The sequence below is a fragment of the Leptodactylus fuscus genome, chromosome 8 (genome assembly GCF_031893055.1).
Source record: "Leptodactylus fuscus isolate aLepFus1 chromosome 8, aLepFus1.hap2, whole genome shotgun sequence".
NCBI lineage: Eukaryota > Metazoa > Chordata > Amphibia > Anura > Leptodactylidae > Leptodactylus > Leptodactylus fuscus.
This window is the reverse complement of record NC_134272.1, coordinates 70301908-70322573: the sequence shown is the minus strand read 5'-3', so window position 1 is coordinate 70322573 and position 20666 is coordinate 70301908. Positions and strand designations below refer to the sequence as shown.

Sequence of the window (20666 nt, the reverse complement as noted above, 5' to 3'; positions counted from 1 at the left end):
TTACACACTCAACAATAAAGCCACCCCGGCAAGAATCCATTTTGAAGGTCTCTCCTTGGTCTTCAAGTGAAATGCCCAAACGTAGGTTGATCCTCTTACTTTTGTCTTGTACACTGGGCACTCATAGGTGTTCCTTGTGTCTTGCTTGTCATTAGGAATAGCTCTCACAAATATAACGGGCATCACTGGATTGGGGGCCTTTAAACGCGCTTCCACAATGTGTCCGCCCTGGACGTCCCACTGGGCCCCTGCATCGAGCAAAAAAGAAAAAACGCATAAGCATTGTAAAATGTATAGTAGTGGATTGGCTAGGTTAGGCTCTGTGCACTTCCAGATGGATAATAAGTCCCATGTGGACTCCCCGAACTGATCACCAAATGCAGATGTGAACGATGGGTAAAAATGGAGAAATTCCAGTTTTTTTGTTTGTTTTTTTTTTTTACCCAACCCACTGGTTTATTTTTTATGGACATAAAACAGATGTCAGTTGATCCGGATCCATTGGATTTCTATTAGGTCCATTTGGCCATCAAAACGGACAAAGATAGAGCAGGTCAGTCCATATGATGGCCATGATAAATAACCAGAGGGGAGTGCTGGCTCATTCAGTAGATCGCTAATGCTTATTTTGTTATGGCACACTACTTCTGCCCCAGTTTTTTCTAATTTTGACAAAATTTTAGAGCAACTCCGCAAAGTCAGAGCCCTCATTTAAAGGGATTCTACCATTAAACTACTTTTTTTTTTCTAATTACCACGTCGGAATAGCCTTAAAGGCTGTTCGTCTCCTACCTTTAGACGTGGTCTCTGCCGCGCTGTACCGTAGAAATACCGGTTTTAACCGGTATGCAAGTGAGCTCTCCACAGCAATGAGGGCGGGCCCCAGCGCTGAAACACCGATGAGCGCGTCCCCATTGCTGCCCAGAGCGCTTTCCTGCACCGCCTCCTCCTTCTTCTGCAGCAACTCCGCCTCTTCTGGCTTCTCTTGCTCTTGTAGTTCTATACAGGAGCATAGAGAGGCCACCCAAAAATGGCCGCCGGCTCCTGTATTGAACTGCAAGAGCGGCTACCCAAAAATGGTCACCGGCTGGTGGCCATTTTGGGGTAGCCGCTCTTGCAGTTCAATACAGGAGCCGGCCGGTGGCCATTTTGGGGTAGCCACTCTTGCAGTTCAATACAGGAGCCGGCCGGTGGCCATTTTGGGGTGGCCTCTCTATGCTCCTCTATAGAACTACAAGAGCAAGAGAAGCCAGAAGAGGCGGAGTTGCTGCAGAAGAAGGAGGCGGCGCAGGAAAGAGCTCTGGGCAGCAATGGGGACGCGCTCATCGGTGTTTCAGCGCTGGGGCCCGCCCTCATTGCTGCGGAGAGCTCATTTGCATACCGGTTAAAACCGGTATTTCTATGGAACGGCGCAGCGGAGACCACGTCTAAAGGTAGGAGACGAATAGCCTTTCTTAAGGCTATTCCGACGTGTTCATTAGAAAAAAAGGTAGTTTAATGAATCCCTTTAAGCTCAGCCACACATTGTGGGAAAGATTTCTGTATAAACAATGCTTTTGCAAAACAACATATCCGGGAATTTAGCAATCACTCTACTTAGTTTTCTTGTGTAGAAGGATGATCTTGTAGAACACATTTGACACAAGGTTCTTTCTTGCGCCAAATATGCACCACAATGCCCATTCTGAGCATTGCTTCATACATTGAAAGTGAGCAGAGCAAGGAGGGATGGAGTAGAGGGGTACCTTGGCCTGATATTTATTATAACTTAGGCTGGGTTCACATCTGCATTGGAGACTCCGTTGCAGAATCCACTGAAAATTGGTGGAGAAAAAAAAAGTCCTGCACAGAGGACTCAAACGATGGGTACCCAAGAGGCCCCATTATAGTCAAAGGGGTCTGCTGAGCTCCAATTTTCCGCCAGACCGAGCTGGCACAAGTGTGAGCGCCACTGGCATGGATCTCCATTCAAGCTGGAGCCTTTTCGTTACTCCATCTTGCCTTGCACCGGTTAGTATCTTTATTAAGACGTTGCATTTTTCCCCATAGACTTAAATGGAAGGAGGCAAAAAAAAGTGAGAGTGAGAAATGCAGTTAGAGCTTATTTTTATGGCTTGGTTTCTAGTTTATATTCCACCTGTGTATGTTTTGCCAGCCATAGGAAGCTCCGAAGCCTTTACTGTCTGCAGCCGTCTATACAGTGATGCATTACCTTAGTATAGTCCATACGTTCCTACCTTCCAGGTGCAGCCCGTATATGTAGGCTCCTTCCCTGGCTGGCTGAGAAAATTCCTCCTTGTTTTTCTTCATTACATCGACAGTCAGATGCATCTTATCCAGGGGCCATTCATTTTTCCGTGCTAAACTTTGCATGACAGCTGCAAGAATTGTTTTAGTTGAATAATATCATTCTGAAATTGGTTCTTTTTATAATCACGCAGCATCTGTAACCACAGAGCTAAACACCAGTTTGCAAGATGTGATATTCACATAAATGTATGTTTCATAGTTGGATAAATGGCATGAGTGAAATAAGCTGCATAGTGCCAAAAGGGCTTATTTTCCAGCAGGCATACACATTTTACATATCATTATACAACCATGATGTATTGATGACTGCTAAACTGTATTAATCTGTGGTAATTAGAGATGAGCGAACAGTGTTCTATCGAACTCATGTTCGATCGGATATTAGGCTGTTCGGCATGTTCGAATCGAATCGAACACCGCGTGGTAAAGTGCGCCATTACTCGATTCCCCTCCCACCTTCCCTGGCGCCTTTTTTGCTCCAATAACAGCGCAGGGTAGGTGGGACAGGAACTACGACACCGGTGACGTTGAAAAAAGTAGGCAAAACCCATTGGCTGCCGAATACATGTGACCTCTAATTTAAAAGAACAGCGCCGCCCAGGTTCGCGTCATTCTGAGCTTGCAATTCACCGAGGACGGAGGTTTCCGTCCAGCTAGCTAGGGCTTAGATTCTGGGTAGGCAGGGACAGGCTAGGATAGGAAGGAGAAGACAACCAACAGCTCTTGTAAGAGCTAAATTCCAGGGAGAAGCTTGTCAGTGTAACGTGGCACTGACGGGCTCAATCGCCGCAACCCAGCTTTCCCAGGATCCTGAATGGAATACACTGTCAGTGTATTCCCGTATACCCGATATATACCCCGATACCCGTTCCAACGGTGTGCCCCCCCACCTTCACCCCAGAAATACCCTGCAAGTCCCCTAGCAATAGAATTGGGGCTATATACACCCACAATTTTTACTACTGGTATACAGTGCCATTGTCTGACTGGGAATTCAAAGAATATATTGGGAATACAAATACCCTCATTTCTTGCTACTGCCATATAGTGCCAGTGTCTGACTGGGAATTCAAAGAATATATTGGGGTTACGTGCACCCACAATTTTTACTACTGGTATACAGTGCCATTGTCTGACTGGGAATTCAAAGAATATATTGGGGTTATAAATACCCTCATTTCTTGCTACTGCCATATAGTGCCAGTTTCTGACTGGTAATTCAAAGAATATATTGGGGTTACGTGCACCCACAATTTTTACTACTGGTATACAGTGCCATTGTCTGACTGGGAATTCAAAGAGTATATTGGGAATACAAATACCCTCATTTCTTGCTACTGCCATATAGTGCCAGTTTCTGACTGGTAATTCAAAGAATATATTGGGGTTACGTGCACCCACAATTTTTACTACTGGTATACAGTGCCATTGTCTGACTGGGAATTCAAAGAATATATTGGGGTTATAAATACCCTCATTTCTTGCTACTGCCATATAGTGCCAGTTTCTGACTGGTAATTCAAAGAATATATTGGGGTTACGTGCACCCACAATTTTTACTACTGGTATACAGTGCCATTGTTTGACTGGGAATTCAAAGAGTATATTGGGAATACAAATACCCTCATTTCTTGCTACTGCCATATAGTGCCAGTTTCTGACTGGTAATTCAAAGAATATATTGGGGTTACGTGCACCCACAATTTTTACTACTGGTATACAGTGCCATTGTCTGACTGGGAATTCAAAGAGTATATTGGGAATACAAATACCCTCATTTCTTGCTACTGCCATATAGTGCCAGTTTCTGACTGGTAATTCAAAGAATATATTGGGGTTACGTGCACCCACAATTTTTACTACTGGTATACAGTGCCATTGTCTGACTGGGAATTCAAAGAATATATTGGGGTTATAAATACCCTCATTTCTTGCTACTGCCATATAGTGCCAGTTTCTGACTGGTAATTCAAAGAATATATTGGGGTTACGTGCACCCACAATTTTTACTACTGGTATACAGTGCCATTGTCTGACTGGGAATTCAAAGAGTATATTGGGAATACAAATACCCTCATTTCTTGCTACTGCCATATAGTGCCAGTTTCTGACTGGGAATTCAAAGAATATATTGGGGTTACGTGCACCCACAATTTTTACTACTGGTATACAGTGCCATTGTCTGACTGGGAATTCAAAGAATATATTGGGGTTATAAATACCCTCATTTCTTGCTACTGCCATATAGTGCCAGTTTCTGACTGGTAATTCAAAGAATATATTGGGGTTACGTGCACCCACAATTTTTACTACTGGTATACAGTGCCATTGTCTGACTGGGAATTCAAAGAGTATATTGGGAATACAAATACCCTCATTTCTTGCTACTGCCATATAGTGCCAGTTTCTGACTGGTAATTCAAAGAATATATTGGGGTTACGTGCACCCACAATTTTTACTACTGGTATACAGTGCCATTGTCTGACTGGGAATTCAAAGAGTATATTGGGAATACAAATACCCTCATTTCTTGCTACTGCCATATAGTGCCAGTTTCTGACTGGGAATTCAAAGAATATATTGGGGTTACGTGCACCCACAATTTTTACTACTGGTATACAGTGCCATTGTCTGACTGGGAATTTAAAGAGTATATTGGGAATACAAATACCCTCATTTCTTGCTACTGCCATATAGTGCCAGTGTCTGACTGGGAATTCAAAGAATATATTGGGGTTACGTGCACCCACAATTTTTACTACTGGTATACAGTGCCATTGTCTGACTGGGAATTTAAAGAGTATATTGGGAATACAAATACCCTCATTTCTTGCTACTGCCATATAGTGCCAGTTTCTGACTGGGAATTCAAAGAATATATTGGGGTTACGTGCACCCACAATTTTTACTACTGGTATACAGTGCCATTGTCTGACTGGGAATTCAAAGAATATATTGGGGTTATAAATACCCTCATTTCTTGCTACTGCCATATAGTGCCAGTTTCTGACTGGTAATTCAAAGAATATATTGGAGTTACGTGCACCCACAATTTTTACTACTGGTATACAGTGCCATTGTCTGACTGGGAATTCAAAGAGTATATTGGGAATACAAATACCCTCATTTCTTGCTACTGCCATATAGTGCCAGTTTCTGACTGGGAATTCAAAGAATATATTGGGGTTACGTGCACCCACAATTTTTACTACTGGTATACAGTGCCATTGTCTGACTGGGAATTCAAAATGCGCAAGGCTCCCGGAAAGGGACGTGGACGAGGCCGTGGGCGAGGTCGGGGGAATGGTTCTGGGGAGCAAGGTAGCAGTGAAGCCACAGGGCGTCCCGTGCCTACTCCTGTGGGGCAGCAAGCATTGCGCCACTCCACAGTGCCAGGGTTGCTTGCCACATTAACTAAACTGCAGGGTACAAACCTTAGTAGGCCCGAGAACCAGGAACAGGTCTTGCAATGGCTGTCAGAGAACGCTTACAGCACATTGTCCAGCAGCCAGTCAGACTCTGCCTCCTCTCCTCCTATTACCCAACAGTCTTGTCTTCCTTCCTCCCAAAATTCCGAAGCTTTACAGAACAATAACCCAAACTGTCCCTGCTCCCCAGAGCTGTTCTCCGCTCCTTTCATTGTCCCTCAACCTGCCTCTCCACGTCACGATTCCACGAACCTAACAGAGGAGCATCTGTGTCCAGATGCTCAAACACTAGAGTCTCCTCCATCTCCGTTCGATTTGGTGGTGGATGACCAGCAACCCACCCTCATCGACGATGATGTGACGCAGTTGCCGTCAGGGCATCCAGTTGACCGGCGCATTGTGCGGGAGGAGGAGATGAGACAGGAGTTGGAAGAGGAAGTGGTGGATGATGAGGACACTGACCCGACCTGGACAGGGGGGATGTCAAGCGGGGAAAGTAGTGTGGATGTTGAGGCAGGTGCAGCACCAAAAAGGGTAGCTAGAGGCAGAGGCAGAGGTCAGCAGCTTAGGCGAAGCCAGGCCACACCCGGAATCTCCCAAGATGTTCCAGTTCGTACCCAGCCCCGAAAAACTCCCACCTCGAGGGCACGTTTCTCGAAGGTGTGGAGTTTTTTCAAGGAATGCGCCGAGGACAGATATAGTGTTGTCTGCACAATTTGCCTCTCGAAATTGATTAGGGGCTCTGAGAAGAGCAACCTGTCCACCACTTCAATGCGCCGTCATTTGGAATCCAAGCACTGGAATCAGTGGCAGGCAGCAACGGCAGGACAAAGGCCGCCTGCCGTTCACGCCACTGCCACTGCCTCTGCCACTGCCTCTGCCACTGCCACTGCTGACTGTGCTGGCGATGCACTCCAGAGGACGAGCCAGGACACCACTTCATCTGCCTCCGCCACTTTGTTGACTTCTACCTCATCCTCCCCTGGTCCTGTCTTATCTCCTTCTCCTGCACCATCAAAGGCACCATCAGGCGTTTCTTTACAACAACCCACCATCTCTCAGACATTGGAGCGGCGGCAGAAATACACTGCTAACCACCCACACGCGCAAGCCTTGAACGCCAACATCGCTAAACTGCTGGCCCAGGAGATGTTGGCGTTCCGGCTTGTTGAAACTCCCGCCTTCCTGGACCTGATGGCAACTGCGGCACCTCGCTATGCCGTCCCTAGCCGTCACTACTTCTCCCGGTGTGCCGTCCCCGCCTTGCACCAGCACGTGTCACTCAACATCAGGCGGGCCCTTAGTTCCGCGCTTTGCACAAAGGTCCACTTGACCACCGACGCGTGGACAAGTGCATGCGGACAGGGACGCTACATTTCACTGACGGCACACTGGGTGAATGTAGTTGAGGCTGGGACTGCTTCCCAAACTGGCCCGGTGTACCTCGTCTCCCCGCCTAACATTCCTGGCAGGGACACGAGAAGAACACCCCCCTCCTCCTCCTCCTCTACCGCCTCCTCCTCCGCCACCGCCTCCGCCACCGCCTCCTCCTCCGCTGTTAGATTGACCCCAGCTACGAGTTGGAAACGTTGCAGCACTGGCGTTGGTAGACGTCAGCAGGCTGTGCTGAAGCTGATCAGCTTGGGGGACAGACAGCACACTGCCTCCGAGGTGAGGGATGCCCTCCTCGATGAGACGGCAATATGGTTTGAGCCGCTGCACCTGGGCCCAGGCATGGTCGTTTGTGATAACGGCCGGAACCTGGTAGCAGCTCTGGAGCTTGCCGGACTCCAACATGTTCCATGCCTGGCCCACGTCTTCAACCTAGTGGTGCAACGTTTCATAAAGAGCTACCCCAATGTTCCAGAGCTACTGGTGAAAGTGCGGCGCATGTGCGCCCACTTTCGCAAGTCGACAGTAGCCGCTGCTAGCTTAAAATCTCTCCAGCAACGCCTGCATGTGCCACAACACCGGCTTTTGTGCGACGTCCCCACACGCTGGAACTCAACGTTTCAGATGTTGAATAGAGTGGTTGAGCAGCAGAGACCTTTGATGGAATACCAGCTACAAAACCCTAGGGTGCCACAAAGTCAGCTGCCTCAGTTTCACATCCATGAGTGGCCATGGATGAGAGACCTTTGTGACATCCTACGGGTCTTTGAGGAGTCCACAAGGAGGGTGAGCTCTGAGGATGCGATGGTGAGCCTTACAATCCCGCTCTTGTGTGTTCTGAGAGAATCCCTGATTGACATCAGGGATAACTCAGATCACACAGAGGAGTTAGGGATAGCATCCGATCCGTCACAGCTGGAGAGTAGGTCCACACATCTGTCCGCTTCACTGCGTTTAATGGAGGAGGAGGAGGAGGAGGAAGAAGAGTTGTCCGATGATGTGATGGTGATACAGGAGGCTTCCGGGCAACTTCGAATCGTCCCATTGTTGCAGCGCGGATGGGTAGACATGGAGGATGAGGAGGAAATGGAGATTGAACTTTCCGGTGGGGCCAGAGGAGTCATGCCAACTAACACTGTGGCAGACATGGCTGAGTTCATGTTGGGGTGCTTTACAACCGACAAGCGTATTGTCAAAATCATGGAGGACAACCAGTACTGGATCTTTGCTATCCTTGACCCCCGGTATAAAAACAACATCTCGTCTTTTATTCCGGTAGAGGGGAGGGCCAATCGCATCAATGCTTGCCACAGGCAATTGGTGCAGAATATGATGGAGATGTTTCCAGCATGTGACGTTGGCGGCAGGGAGGGCAGTTCCTCCAGTAGGCAACCAAGTTCTCACCGGTCCACACAAACGAGGGGCACACTGTCTAAGGTCTGGGACACCTTGATGGCACCCCCTCGCCAAAGTGCCGCCACGGAGGGTCCTAGTGTCACCAGGCGTGAGAAGTATAGGCGCATGTTGCGGGAATACCTTTCCGACCACAGCCCTGTCCTCTCCGACCCCTCTGCGCCCTACACGTATTGGGTGTCGAAGTTGGACCTGTGGCTTGAACTTGCCCTATATGCCTTGGAGGTGCTGTCCTGTCCTGCCGCCAGCGTCCTATCTGAGAGGGTGTTCAGTGCAGCCGGTGGCATCATCACTGACAAGCGCACCCGTCTGTCAGCTGAGAGTGCCGACCGGCTCACTTTGATAAAAATGAACCACCACTGGATAGAGCCTTCATTTTTGTGCCCACCTGTGTAAAGCACCCCAACATGAAACTCCATGTCTGTACTCAACCTCTCCAATTCCTCCGCATCCTCATACTCATCCACCATAAGCGTTGCACAATTCTGCTAATACTAGGCTCCCTCCAACATGATTTCCCCCAACTCTGCTGGTTAGAGGCTCCCTCCACCCTGATTTCCACCAACTCTGCTGGTTAGAGGCTCCCTCCACCCTGCTTTCCCACAACTCTGCTGGTTAGAGGCTCCTTCCACCATGAATTTGCCAAAACTGGGCTGTTTAGAGGCTCCCTCCACCATGAATTGGTCCAAACTGGGCTGGTTAGAGGCTCCCTCCACCATTAATTGGTCCAAACTGGGCTGGTTAGAGGCTCCCTCCACCATGAATTTGCCCAAACTGGGCTGTTTAGAGGCTCCCTCCACCATGAATTTGCCCAAACTGGGCTGTTTAGAGGCTCCCTCCACCATGAATTGGTCCAAACTGGGTTTTTTAGAGGCTCCCTCCACCATGAATTGGTCCAAACTGGGCTGGTTAGAGGCTCCCTCCACCATGAATTGATCCAAACTGGGGTGGTTAGAGGCTCCCTCCACCATTAATTGGTCCAAACTGGGCTGGTTAGAGGCTCCCTCCACCATTAATTGGTCCAAACTGGGCTGGTTAGAGGCTCCCTCCACCATTAATTGGTCCAAACTGGGCTGGTTAGAGGCTCCCTCCACCATGAATTTGCCCAAACTGGGCTGTTTAGAGGCTCCCTCCACCATGAATTTGCCCAAACTGGGCTGGTTAGAGGCTCCCTCCACCATGAATTGGTCCAAACTGGGGTTTTTAGAGGCTCCCTCCACCATGAATTGGTCCAAACTTGGCTGTTTAGAGGCTCCCTCCACCATTAATTGGTCCAAACTGGGCTGGTTAGAGGCTCCCTCCACCATGAATTGGTCCAAACTGGGTTTTTTAGAGGCTCCCTCCACCATGAATTTGCCCAAACTGGGCTGTTTAGAGGCTCCCTCCACCATGAATTTGCCCAAACTGGGCTGGTTAGAGGCTCCCTCCACCATGAATTGGTCCAAACTGGGGTTTTTAGAGGCTCCCTCCACCATGAATTGGTCCAAACTTGGCTGTTTAGAGGCTCCCTCCACCATGAATTGGTCCAAACTGGGGTGGTTAGAGGCTCCCTCCACCATTAATTGGTCCAAACTGGGCTGGTTAGAGGCTCCCTCCACCATTAATTGGTCCAAACTGGGCTGGTTAGAGGCTCCCTCCACCATGAATTGGTCCAAACTGGGTTTTTTAGAGGCTCCCTCCACCATGAATTTGCCCAAACTGGGCTGTTTAGAGGCTCCCTCCACCATGAATTGGTCCAAACTGGGCTGGTTAGAGGCTCCCTCCACCATGAATTTCCCAAAACTTGGCTGTTTAGAGGCTCCCTCCACCATTAATTGGTCCAAACTGGGCTGGTTAGAGGCTCCCTCCACCATGAATTGGTCCAAACTGGGGTTTTTAGAGGCTCCCTCCACCATGAATTGGTCCAAACTTGGCTGTTTAGAGGCTCCCTCCACCATGAATTGGTCCAAACTGGGGTGGTTAGAGGCTCCCTCCACCATTAATTGGTCCAAACTGGGCTGGTTAGAGGCTCCCTCCACCATTAATTGGTCCAAACTGGGCTGGTTAGAGGCTCCCTCCACCATGAATTTGCCCAAACTGGGCTGTTTAGAGGCTCCCTCCACCATGAATTTGCCCAAACTGGGCTGGTTAGAGGCTCCCTCCACCATGAATTGGTCCAAACGGGTTTTTAGAGGCTCCCTTCACCATGAATTGGTCCAAACTTGGCTGTTTAGAGGCTCCCTCCACCATGAATTGGTCCAAACTGGGTTTTTTAGAGGCTCCCTCCACCATGAATTTGCCCAAACTGGGCTGTTTAGAGGCTCCCTCCACCATGAATTTGCCCAAACTGGGCTGGTTAGAGGCTCCCTCCACCATGAATTGGTCCAAACTGGGGTTTTTAGAGGCTCCCTCCACCATGAATTGGTCCAAACTTGGCTGTTTAGAGGCTCCCTCCACCATGAATTGGTCCAAACTGGGGTGGTTAGAGGCTCCCTCCACCATTAATTGGTCCAAACTGGGCTGGTTAGAGGCTCCCTCCACCATTAATTGGTCCAAACTGGGCTGGTTAGAGGCTCCCTCCACCATGAATTGGTCCAAACTGGGTTTTTTAGAGGCTCCCTCCACCATGAATTTGCCCAAACTGGGCTGTTTAGAGGCTCCCTCCACCATGAATTGGTCCAAACTGGGCTGGTTAGAGGCTCCCTCCACCATGAATTTCCCAAAACTTGGCTGTTTAGAGGCTCCCTCCACCATTAATTGGTCCAAACTGGGCTGGTTTGAGGCTCCCTCCACCATGAATTGGTCCAAACTGGGGTTTTTAGAGGCTCCCTCCACCATGAATTGGTCCAAACTTGGCTGTTTAGAGGCTCCCTCCACCATGAATTGGTCCAAACTGGGGTGGTTAGAGGCTCCCTCCACCATTAATTGGTCCAAACTGGGCTGGTTAGAGGCTCCCTCCACCATTAATTGGTCCAAACTGGGCTGGTTAGAGGCTCCCTCCACCATGAATTTGCCCAAACTGGGCTGTTTAGAGGCTCCCTCCACCATTAATTGGTCCAAACTGGGCTGGTTAGAGGCTCCCTCCACCATGAATTGGTCCAAACTGGGCTGTTTAGAGGCTCCCTCCACCATGAATTGGTCCAAACTGGGCTGGTTAGAGGCTCCCTCCACCATTAATTGGTCCAAACTGGGCTGGTTAGAGGCTCCCTCCACCATGAATTTGCCCAAACTGGGCTGTTTAGAGGCTCCCTCCACCATGAATTTGCCCAAACTAGGCTGTTTAGAGGCTCCCTCCACCATGAATTGGTCCAAACTGGGTTTTTTAGAGGCTCCCTCCACCATGAATTGGTCCAAACTGGGCTGGTTAGAGGCTCCCTCCACCATGAATTGATCCAAACTGGGGTGGTTAGAGGCTCCCTCCACCATTAATTGGTCCAAACTGGGCTGGTTAGAGGCTCCCTCCACCATTAATTGGTCCAAACTGGGCTGGTTAGAGGCTCCCTCCACCATTAATTGGTCCAAACTGGGCTGGTTAGAGGCTCCCTCCACCATGAATTTGCCCAAACTGGGCTGTTTAGAGGCTCCCTCCACCATGAATTTGCCCAAACTGGGCTGGTTAGAGGCTCCCTCCACCATGAATTGGTCCAAACTGGGGTTTTTAGAGGCTCCCTCCACCATGAATTGGTCCAAACTTGGCTGTTTAGAGGCTCCCTCCACCATTAATTGGTCCAAACTGGGCTGGTTAGAGGCTCCCTCCACCATGAATTGGTCCAAACTGGGTTTTTTAGAGGCTCCCTCCACCATGAATTTGCCCAAACTGGGCTGTTTAGAGGCTCCCTCCACCATGAATTTGCCCAAACTGGGCTGGTTAGAGGCTCCCTCCACCATGAATTGGTCCAAACTGGGGTTTTTAGAGGCTCCCTCCACCATGAATTGGTCCAAACTTGGCTGTTTAGAGGCTCCCTCCACCATGAATTGGTCCAAACTGGGGTGGTTAGAGGCTCCCTCCACCATTAATTGGTCCAAACTGGGCTGGTTAGAGGCTCCCTCCACCATTAATTGGTCCAAACTGGGCTGGTTAGAGGCTCCCTCCACCATGAATTGGTCCAAACTGGGTTTTTTAGAGGCTCCCTCCACCATGAATTTGCCCAAACTGGGCTGTTTAGAGGCTCCCTCCACCATGAATTGGTCCAAACTGGGCTGGTTAGAGGCTCCCTCCACCATGAATTTCCCAAAACTTGGCTGTTTAGAGGCTCCCTCCACCATTAATTGGTCCAAACTGGGCTGGTTAGAGGCTCCCTCCACCATGAATTGGTCCAAACTGGGGTTTTTAGAGGCTCCCTCCACCATGAATTGGTCCAAACTTGGCTGTTTAGAGGCTCCCTCCACCATGAATTGGTCCAAACTGGGGTGGTTAGAGGCTCCCTCCACCATTAATTGGTCCAAACTGGGCTGGTTAGAGGCTCCCTCCACCATTAATTGGTCCAAACTGGGCTGGTTAGATGCTCCCTCCACCATGAATTTGCCCAAACTGGGCTGTTTAGAGGCTCCCTCCACCATGAATTTGCCCAAACTGGGCTGGTTAGAGGCTCCCTCCACCATGAATTGGTCCAAACGGGTTTTTAGAGGCTCCCTTCACCATGAATTGGTCCAAACTTGGCTGTTTAGAGGCTCCCTCCACCATGAATTGGTCCAAACTGGGTTTTTTAGAGGCTCCCTCCACCATGAATTTGCCCAAACTGGGCTGTTTAGAGGCTCCCTCCACCATGAATTTGCCCAAACTGGGCTGGTTAGAGGCTCCCTCCACCATGAATTGGTCCAAACTGGGGTTTTTAGAGGCTCCCTCCACCATGAATTGGTCCAAACTTGGCTGTTTAGAGGCTCCCTCCACCATGAATTGGTCCAAACTGGGGTGGTTAGAGGCTCCCTCCACCATTAATTGGTCCAAACTGGGCTGGTTAGAGGCTCCCTCCACCATTAATTGGTCCAAACTGGGCTGGTTAGAGGCTCCCTCCACCATGAATTGGTCCAAACTGGGTTTTTTAGAGGCTCCCTCCACCATGAATTTGCCCAAACTGGGCTGTTTAGAGGCTCCCTCCACCATGAATTGGTCCAAACTGGGCTGGTTAGAGGCTCCCTCCACCATGAATTTCCCAAAACTTGGCTGTTTAGAGGCTCCCTCCACCATTAATTGGTCCAAACTGGGCTGGTTAGAGGCTCCCTCCACCATGAATTGGTCCAAACTGGGGTTTTTAGAGGCTCCCTCCACCATGAATTGGTCCAAACTTGGCTGTTTAGAGGCTCCCTCCACCATGAATTGGTCCAAACTGGGGTGGTTAGAGGCTCCCTCCACCATTAATTGGTCCAAACTGGGCTGGTTAGAGGCTCCCTCCACCATTAATTGGTCCAAACTGGGCTGGTTAGAGGCTCCCTCCACCATGAATTTGCCCAAACTGGGCTGTTTAGAGGCTCCCTCCACCATGAATTTGCCCAAACTGGGCTGGTTAGAGGCTCCCTCCACCATGAATTGGTCCAAACGGGTTTTTAGAGGCTCCCTTCACCATGAATTGGTCCAAACTTGGCTGTTTAGAGGCTCCCTCCACCATGAATTGGTCCAAACTGGGGTGGTTAGAGGCTCCCTCCACCATTAATTGGTCCAAACTGGGCTGGTTAGAGGCTCCCTCCACCATTAATTGGTCCAAACTGGGCTGGTTAGAGGCTCCCTCCACCATGAATTGGTCCAAACTGGGGTTTTTAGAGGCTCCCTCCACCATGAATTGATCCAAACTGGGGTGGTTAGAGGCTCCCTCCACCATTAATTGGTCCAAACTGGGCTGGTTAGAGGCTCCCTCCACCATGAATTGGTCCAAACTGGGTTTTTTAGAGGCTCCCTCCACCATGAATTTGCCCAAACTGGGCTGTTTAGAGGCTCCCTCCACCATGAATTGGTCCAAACTGGGTTTTTTAGAGGCTCCCTCCACCATGAATTGGTCCAAACTGGGCTGGTTAGAGGCTCCCTCCACCATGAATTGGTCCAAACTGGGGTGGTTAGAGGCTCCCTCCACCATTAATTGGTCCAAACTGGGCTGGTTAGAGGCTCCCTCCACCATGAATTGGTCCAAACTGGGCTGGTTAGAGGCTCCCTCCACCATTAATTGGTCCAAACTGGGCTGGTTAGAGGCTCCCTCCACCATGAATTTGCCCAAACTGGGCTGTTTAGAGGCTCCCTCCACCATGAATTTGCCCAAACTGGGCTGGTTAGAGGCTCCCTCCACCATGAATTGGTCCAAACTGGGGTTTTTAGAGGCTCCCTCCACCATGAATTGGTCCAAACTTGGCTGTTTAGAGGCTCCCTCCACCATTAATTGGTCCAAACTGGGCTGGTTAGAGGCTCCCTCCACCATGAATTGGTCCAAACTGGGTTTTTTAGAGGCTCCATCCACCATGAATTTGCCCAAACTGGGCTGTTTAGAGGCTCCCTCCACCATGAATTGGTCCAAACTGGGGTGGTTAGAGGCTCCCTCCACCATTAATTGGTCCAAACTGGGCTGGTTAGAGGCTCCCTCCACCATTAATTGGTCCAAACTGGGCTGGTTAGAGGCTCCCTCCACCATGAATTGGTCCAAACTGGGGTTTTTAGAGGCTCCCTCCACCATGAATTGGTCCAAACTTGGCTGTTTAGAGGCTCCCTCCACCATTAATTGGTCCAAACTGGGCTGGTTAGAGGCTCCCTCCACCATGAATTGGTCCAAACTGGGTTTTTTAGAGGCTCCCTCCACCATGAATTTGCCCAAACTGGGCTGTTTAGAGGCTCCCTCCACCATGAATTGGTCCAAACTGGGGTGGTTAGAGGCTCCCTCCACCATTAATTGGTCCAAACTGGGCTGGTTAGAGGCTCCCTCCACCATTAATTGGTCCAAACTGGGCTGGTTAGAGGCTCCCTCCACCATGAATTGGTCCAAACTGGGGTTTTTAGAGGCTCCCTCCACCATGAATTGGTCCAAACTTGGCTGTTTAGAGGCTCCCTCCACCATTAATTGGTCCAAACTGGGCTGGTTAGAGGCTCCCTCCACCATGAATTGGTCCAAACTGGGTTTTTTAGAGGCTCCCTCCACCATGAATTTGCCCAAACTGGGCTGTTTAGAGGCTCCCTCCACCATGAATTGGTCCAAACTGGGTTTTTTAGAGGCTCCCTCCACCATGAATTGGTCCAAACTGGGCTGGTTAGAGGCTCCCTCCACCATGAATTGGTCCAAACTGGGGTGGTTAGAGGCTCCCTCCACCATTAATTGGTCCAAACTGGGCTGGTTAGAGGCTCCCTCCACCATTAATTGGTCCAAACTGGGCTGGTTAGAGGCTCCCTCCACCATTAATTGGTCCAAACTGGGCTGGTTAGAGGCTCCCTCCACCATGAATTTGCCCAAACTGGGCTGTTTAGAGGCTCCCTCCACCATGAATTTGCCCAAACTGGGCTGGTTAGAGGCTCCCTCCACCATGAATTGGTCCAAACTGGGGTTTTTAGAGGCTCCCTCCACCATGAATTGGTCCAAACTTGGCTGTTTAGAGGCTCCCTCCACCATTAATTGGTCCAAACTGGGCTGGTTAGAGGCTCCCTCCACCATGAATTGGTCCAAACTGGGTTTTTTAGAGGCTCCCTCCACCATGAATTTGCCCAAACTGGGCTGTTTAGAGGCTCCCTCCACCATGAATTGGTCCAAACTGGGGTGGTTAGAGGCTCCCTCCACCATTAATTGGTCCAAACTGGGCTGGTTAGAGGCTCCCTCCACCATTAATTGGTCCAAACTGGGCTGGTTAGAGGCTCCCTCCACCATGAATTTGCCCAAACTGGGCTGGTTAGAGGCTCCCTCCACCATGAATTGGTCCAAACTGGGTTTTTTAGAGGCTCCCTCCACCATGAATTTGCCCAAACTGGGCTGGTTAGAGGCTCCCTCCACCATGAATTGGTCCAAACTGGGGTTTTTAGAGGCTCCCTCCACCATGAATTTGCCCAAACTGGGCTGTTTAGAGGCTCCCTCCACCATGAATTGGTCCAAACTGGGCTGTTTAGAGGCTCCCTCCACCATGAATTGGTCCAAACTGGGCTGGTTAGAGGCTCCCTCCACCATGAATTGGTCCAAACTGGGGTGGTTAGAGGCTCCCTCCACCATTAATTGGTCCAAACTGGGCTGGTTAGAGGCTCCCTCCACCATTAATTGGTCCAAACTGGGCTGGTTAGAGGCTCCCTCCACCATGAATTTGCCCAAACTGGGCTGTTTAGAGGCTCCCTCCACCATGAATTTGCCCAAACTGGGCTGGTTAGAGGCTCCCTCCACCATGAATTGGTCCAAACTGGGGTTTTTAGAGGCTCCCTCCACCATGAATTGGTCCAAACTTGGCTGTTTAGAGGCTCCCTCCACCATTAATTGGTCCAAACTGGGCTGGTTAGAGGCTCCCTCCACCATGAATTGGTCCAAACTGGGTTTTTTAGAGGCTCCCTCCACCATGAATTTGCCCAAACTGGGCTGTTTAGAGGCTCCCTCCACCATGAATTGGTCCAAACTGGGGTGGTTAGAGGCTCCCTCCACCATTAATTGGTCCAAACTGGGCTGGTTAGAGGCTCCCTCCACCATTAATTGGTCCAAACTGGGCTGGTTAGAGGCTCCCTCCACCATGAATTTGCCCAAACTGGGCTGGTTAGAGGCTCCCTCCACCATGAATTGGTCCAAACTGGGTTTTTTAGAGGCTCCCTCCACCATGAATTTGCCCAAACTGGGCTGGTTAGAGGCTCCCTCCACCATGAATTGGTCCAAACTGGGGTTTTTAGAGGCTCCCTCCACCATGAATTTGCCCAAACTCTGCTGGTTAGAGGCTCAATCCACCCTGATTTTCAAAACAAATGTTGGTGCCAACCTCAACTTACTACAAGGGCCAAATTCACTGCTGGTGACAAGCTCTCCTCACTGCAAGTGCCAAATACACATGTTTCAAGGTGTTTTCCTACTGTCAGAGAAGTGGTATTGAGTGTGTAAAGTGTGTAGTTGTTAGGCTGTGATGTTTGGGTAATAGAGGGTCTTTGGTGTGTTAGATGCCCCCAGACATGCTTCCCCTGCTGTCCCAGTGTCATTCCAGAGGTGTTGGCATCATTTCCTGGGGTGTCATAGTGGACTTGGTGACCCTCCAGACGCGGATTTGGGTTTCCCCCTTAACGAGTATCTGTTCCCCATAGACTATAATGGGGTTCGAAACCCGTTCGAACACACGAACATTGAGCGGCTGTTCGAATCGAATTTCGAACCTCGAACATTTTAGTGTTCGCTCATCTCTAGTGGTAATCCATTTTAATACGTGTCAATGCTAATCTTCATTGTCGTGTTTGTAAATAATACCTGCATGATCTCGCTCTCCTGTCTTGTAGCATGGGGTGGTTATAGAAAAAAAAATCCTAGACATTCAGACATAGCCCCACGGAATAGTCATTAAAGGGGTTGTCCCATGAAAAGCATCCTATCTATACTGCTAGTTTATGTGGATTTAAGACTTTTCTTAAATACATTGCTTTATCAAAACTGCTTTGTTTGGCCGCTATCTTAATTTATTCACTTCATTGTTGACACTGCATTTCTAAGGCCACTGGGCTTATCTGCTTATTTCCCAAGTGATGTAGCTGCCTGCTCTCAGGGGGGGAGGGAAGGGCTGACTAGCAACAGAGATCCTCAGATAGGGAGGGGGGAGGTGAGAGCTCCGGGATTACTGTGCTGTCTATCTTCAGCTTTTCCACATTGAATTTGGCTGATAAGGGCTGAGATAAGGAGTCCGTTACCTCTGTATGTAATGCAAGCTGACTTAAATCCAGCTCTGCTACATCAGTTTCCAAATCAGCTTCATACTGTGGTAATGCATAGCAGATAGCAGAGCAAGTGAAAACCCGCCCACCAATGTGCCGAGAAATTCAGGAAGTGAAGAGAGCACAGAGCCTTCAGGCTGCAGAACAAGAGTTATGGGAATACCCCTTTAAAGAGGCTGTACAGAATGAGAAAAACATGGCTGCTCTCTTTCAGAAAATAGTACTATGTTAAATGTCCATGGGTTGTGTCTGGTATTGTAGTTCACTTCTATTGATGTGAATAGAGCTTCAGATGAATGGGAGCTGGAATAGTGGGGCCGGGCCACTACAGTGCATGGAGCTGTATGCTTCTCAGAAAATGGCAATGCTGATATCGGATCCTACTCCTAATGATAAATCATTAATATTGTCTTGGATAATCCCTTTAAACTAAGATTTTTTTACTCAATGGAACAGCATGGGTGACGGATACTACTGAATGACATCTGTTTATCCTATATTTCCCAGTGTATACGTTAAACATGATATGAACAGACCCTAATCCTGGACAGCCCTCGTATATGGGTCTTAGTATATAGTAAGAGATCCATTTTAAACACAAAAAAAGTGCAAAGAGGTTGTCTAGGACCTGAAGATATTTGATACTGATGACCTGTCCACAGGATAGGTCACCAGTAGAGATGAGTGAACAGTAAAATATTCGATATTCGTTTCGAATAGCCCCTGAGTGTGCAGCAGGGTTCAGCGCACACTCAGCCCTGCTACATCTCTGATGCAGTAGAGCTGAGTGTGCAGCAGGGTTCAGCGCACACTCAGCCCTGCTACATCTCTGATGCAGTAGAGCTGAGTGTGCAGCAGGGTTCAGCGCACACTCAGCCCTGCTACATCTCTGATGCAGTAGAGCTGAGTGTGCAGCAGGGTTCAGCGCATCTCTGATGCAGTAGAGCTGAGTGTGCAGCAGGGTTCAGCGCACACTCAGCCCTGCTACATCTCTGATGCAGTAGAGCTGAGTGTGCAGCAGGGTTCAGCGCACACTCAGCCCTGCTACATCTCTGATGCAGTAGAGCTGAGTGTGCAGCAGGGTTCAGCGCATCTCTGATGCAGTAGAGCTGAGTGTGAAGCAGGGTTCACATCTCTGGTGTAGCAGTGCTGGCCGTGCGCTCAGCTCGGCTACAATACATCTATCCCTGTCTCACAGTCACATAGTTAACAGTCTCAAATTAAGCGAATGTTAAATCCACCATTCGTATAAAGTGGAGGTCACCTGATTTAGCCAGCCAATTACTTTTTCTGATTTTTTTTTTCGATGCCTCGGTTGTCGTAGTTCCTGTCCCACCTCCCCTGCACAGTTATTGGTGCAAAAAAAGCGCCAGGGAAAGTGGGAGGGGAATCGAATTTTTAGTGCGTTTGCCTCGTGGTATTCGATTGTAATTGAATACCTCAAACGGCCTGATATTCAGTCGAATATGTATTCGATCGAACAGTGTTCGCTTATCTATAGTCACCAGTATAAGATTGGTGGTGTTCCAATAACCAGATCCCTTCCCGATTAGGGCGGGTTCAGATCTGCGCCCCGATCTCCACTTTTAGGTTTCCGTTTTCTGCCCGAGAAACTGGACAGGAGACGACGGAAACCAGCAGTCACTTTTTCAAACCCATTCATATGAATGGGTTTGCAAAGTGTCCACCTGTGAGTGTTTTGTGGTCTCTGCTGTGAAACCATTTTTTTTTTAACGGACATGCAGGACTTTGTGTCTGGTTAAAAATAAAAAATAAAAAACGGTTTTGCCACAGAGACCACAAAACACTCACGGGCGACACTGACTGACGGGTTTCTGTCTCCTGTCGGCAGAACATGGAAACCTAAAAGCGGAGACCCGGAGCAGATGTGGACCCGCCCTTAGCTGTTTCAGTTGTTAGAAGCCATATACTAGGTATACGGCTGGAAGCAGCGCTGCTCCTATTCACTGCTACACTTTGCGCACAAGAAACTATATAAAGTGTAGAAATCTCAGTATGCTGTAGTGAGGGGGGGGGGGGGGTGTCTCTTGGAACTGCAGGCCCGCTCTCATTCAGTTGTTTTGGAGCAGAGCCGCTTCCTAAGATTGCTGTGTTGCCTAGCACAACCTTCACTCATGTTAATGATAGGAGTTGCATTACAATTGCATGGTGCCACAACCAATGCAAAGAAAGGAAAGGCTGCTTTTTATGTAGCAGATTTTGCCATGTTTCTTTTTTTTTTTTTCCTGGCTTACAGCAAAATCTGCAACAAAAAAAACTTTATTGCAACATGCGGCCT

General features: G+C 49.1%; 1 protein-coding gene across 1 annotated transcript in view; it reads right to left on the bottom strand.

The window, feature by feature from the left end:
* LOC142216350 (dynein axonemal heavy chain 11-like) overlaps positions 1-20666 on the bottom strand; it is a 249638-nt gene continuing 228972 nt past the window's right edge. The window contains exons 70-71 of the mRNA XM_075284114.1: positions 2238-2378; positions 1-248 (exon numbers count right to left, since the gene is read on the bottom strand). Coding sequence (XP_075140215.1) covers positions 1-248; positions 2238-2378 — 389 coding nt within the window. The remainder of the gene's footprint in view (positions 249-2237; positions 2379-20666) is intronic.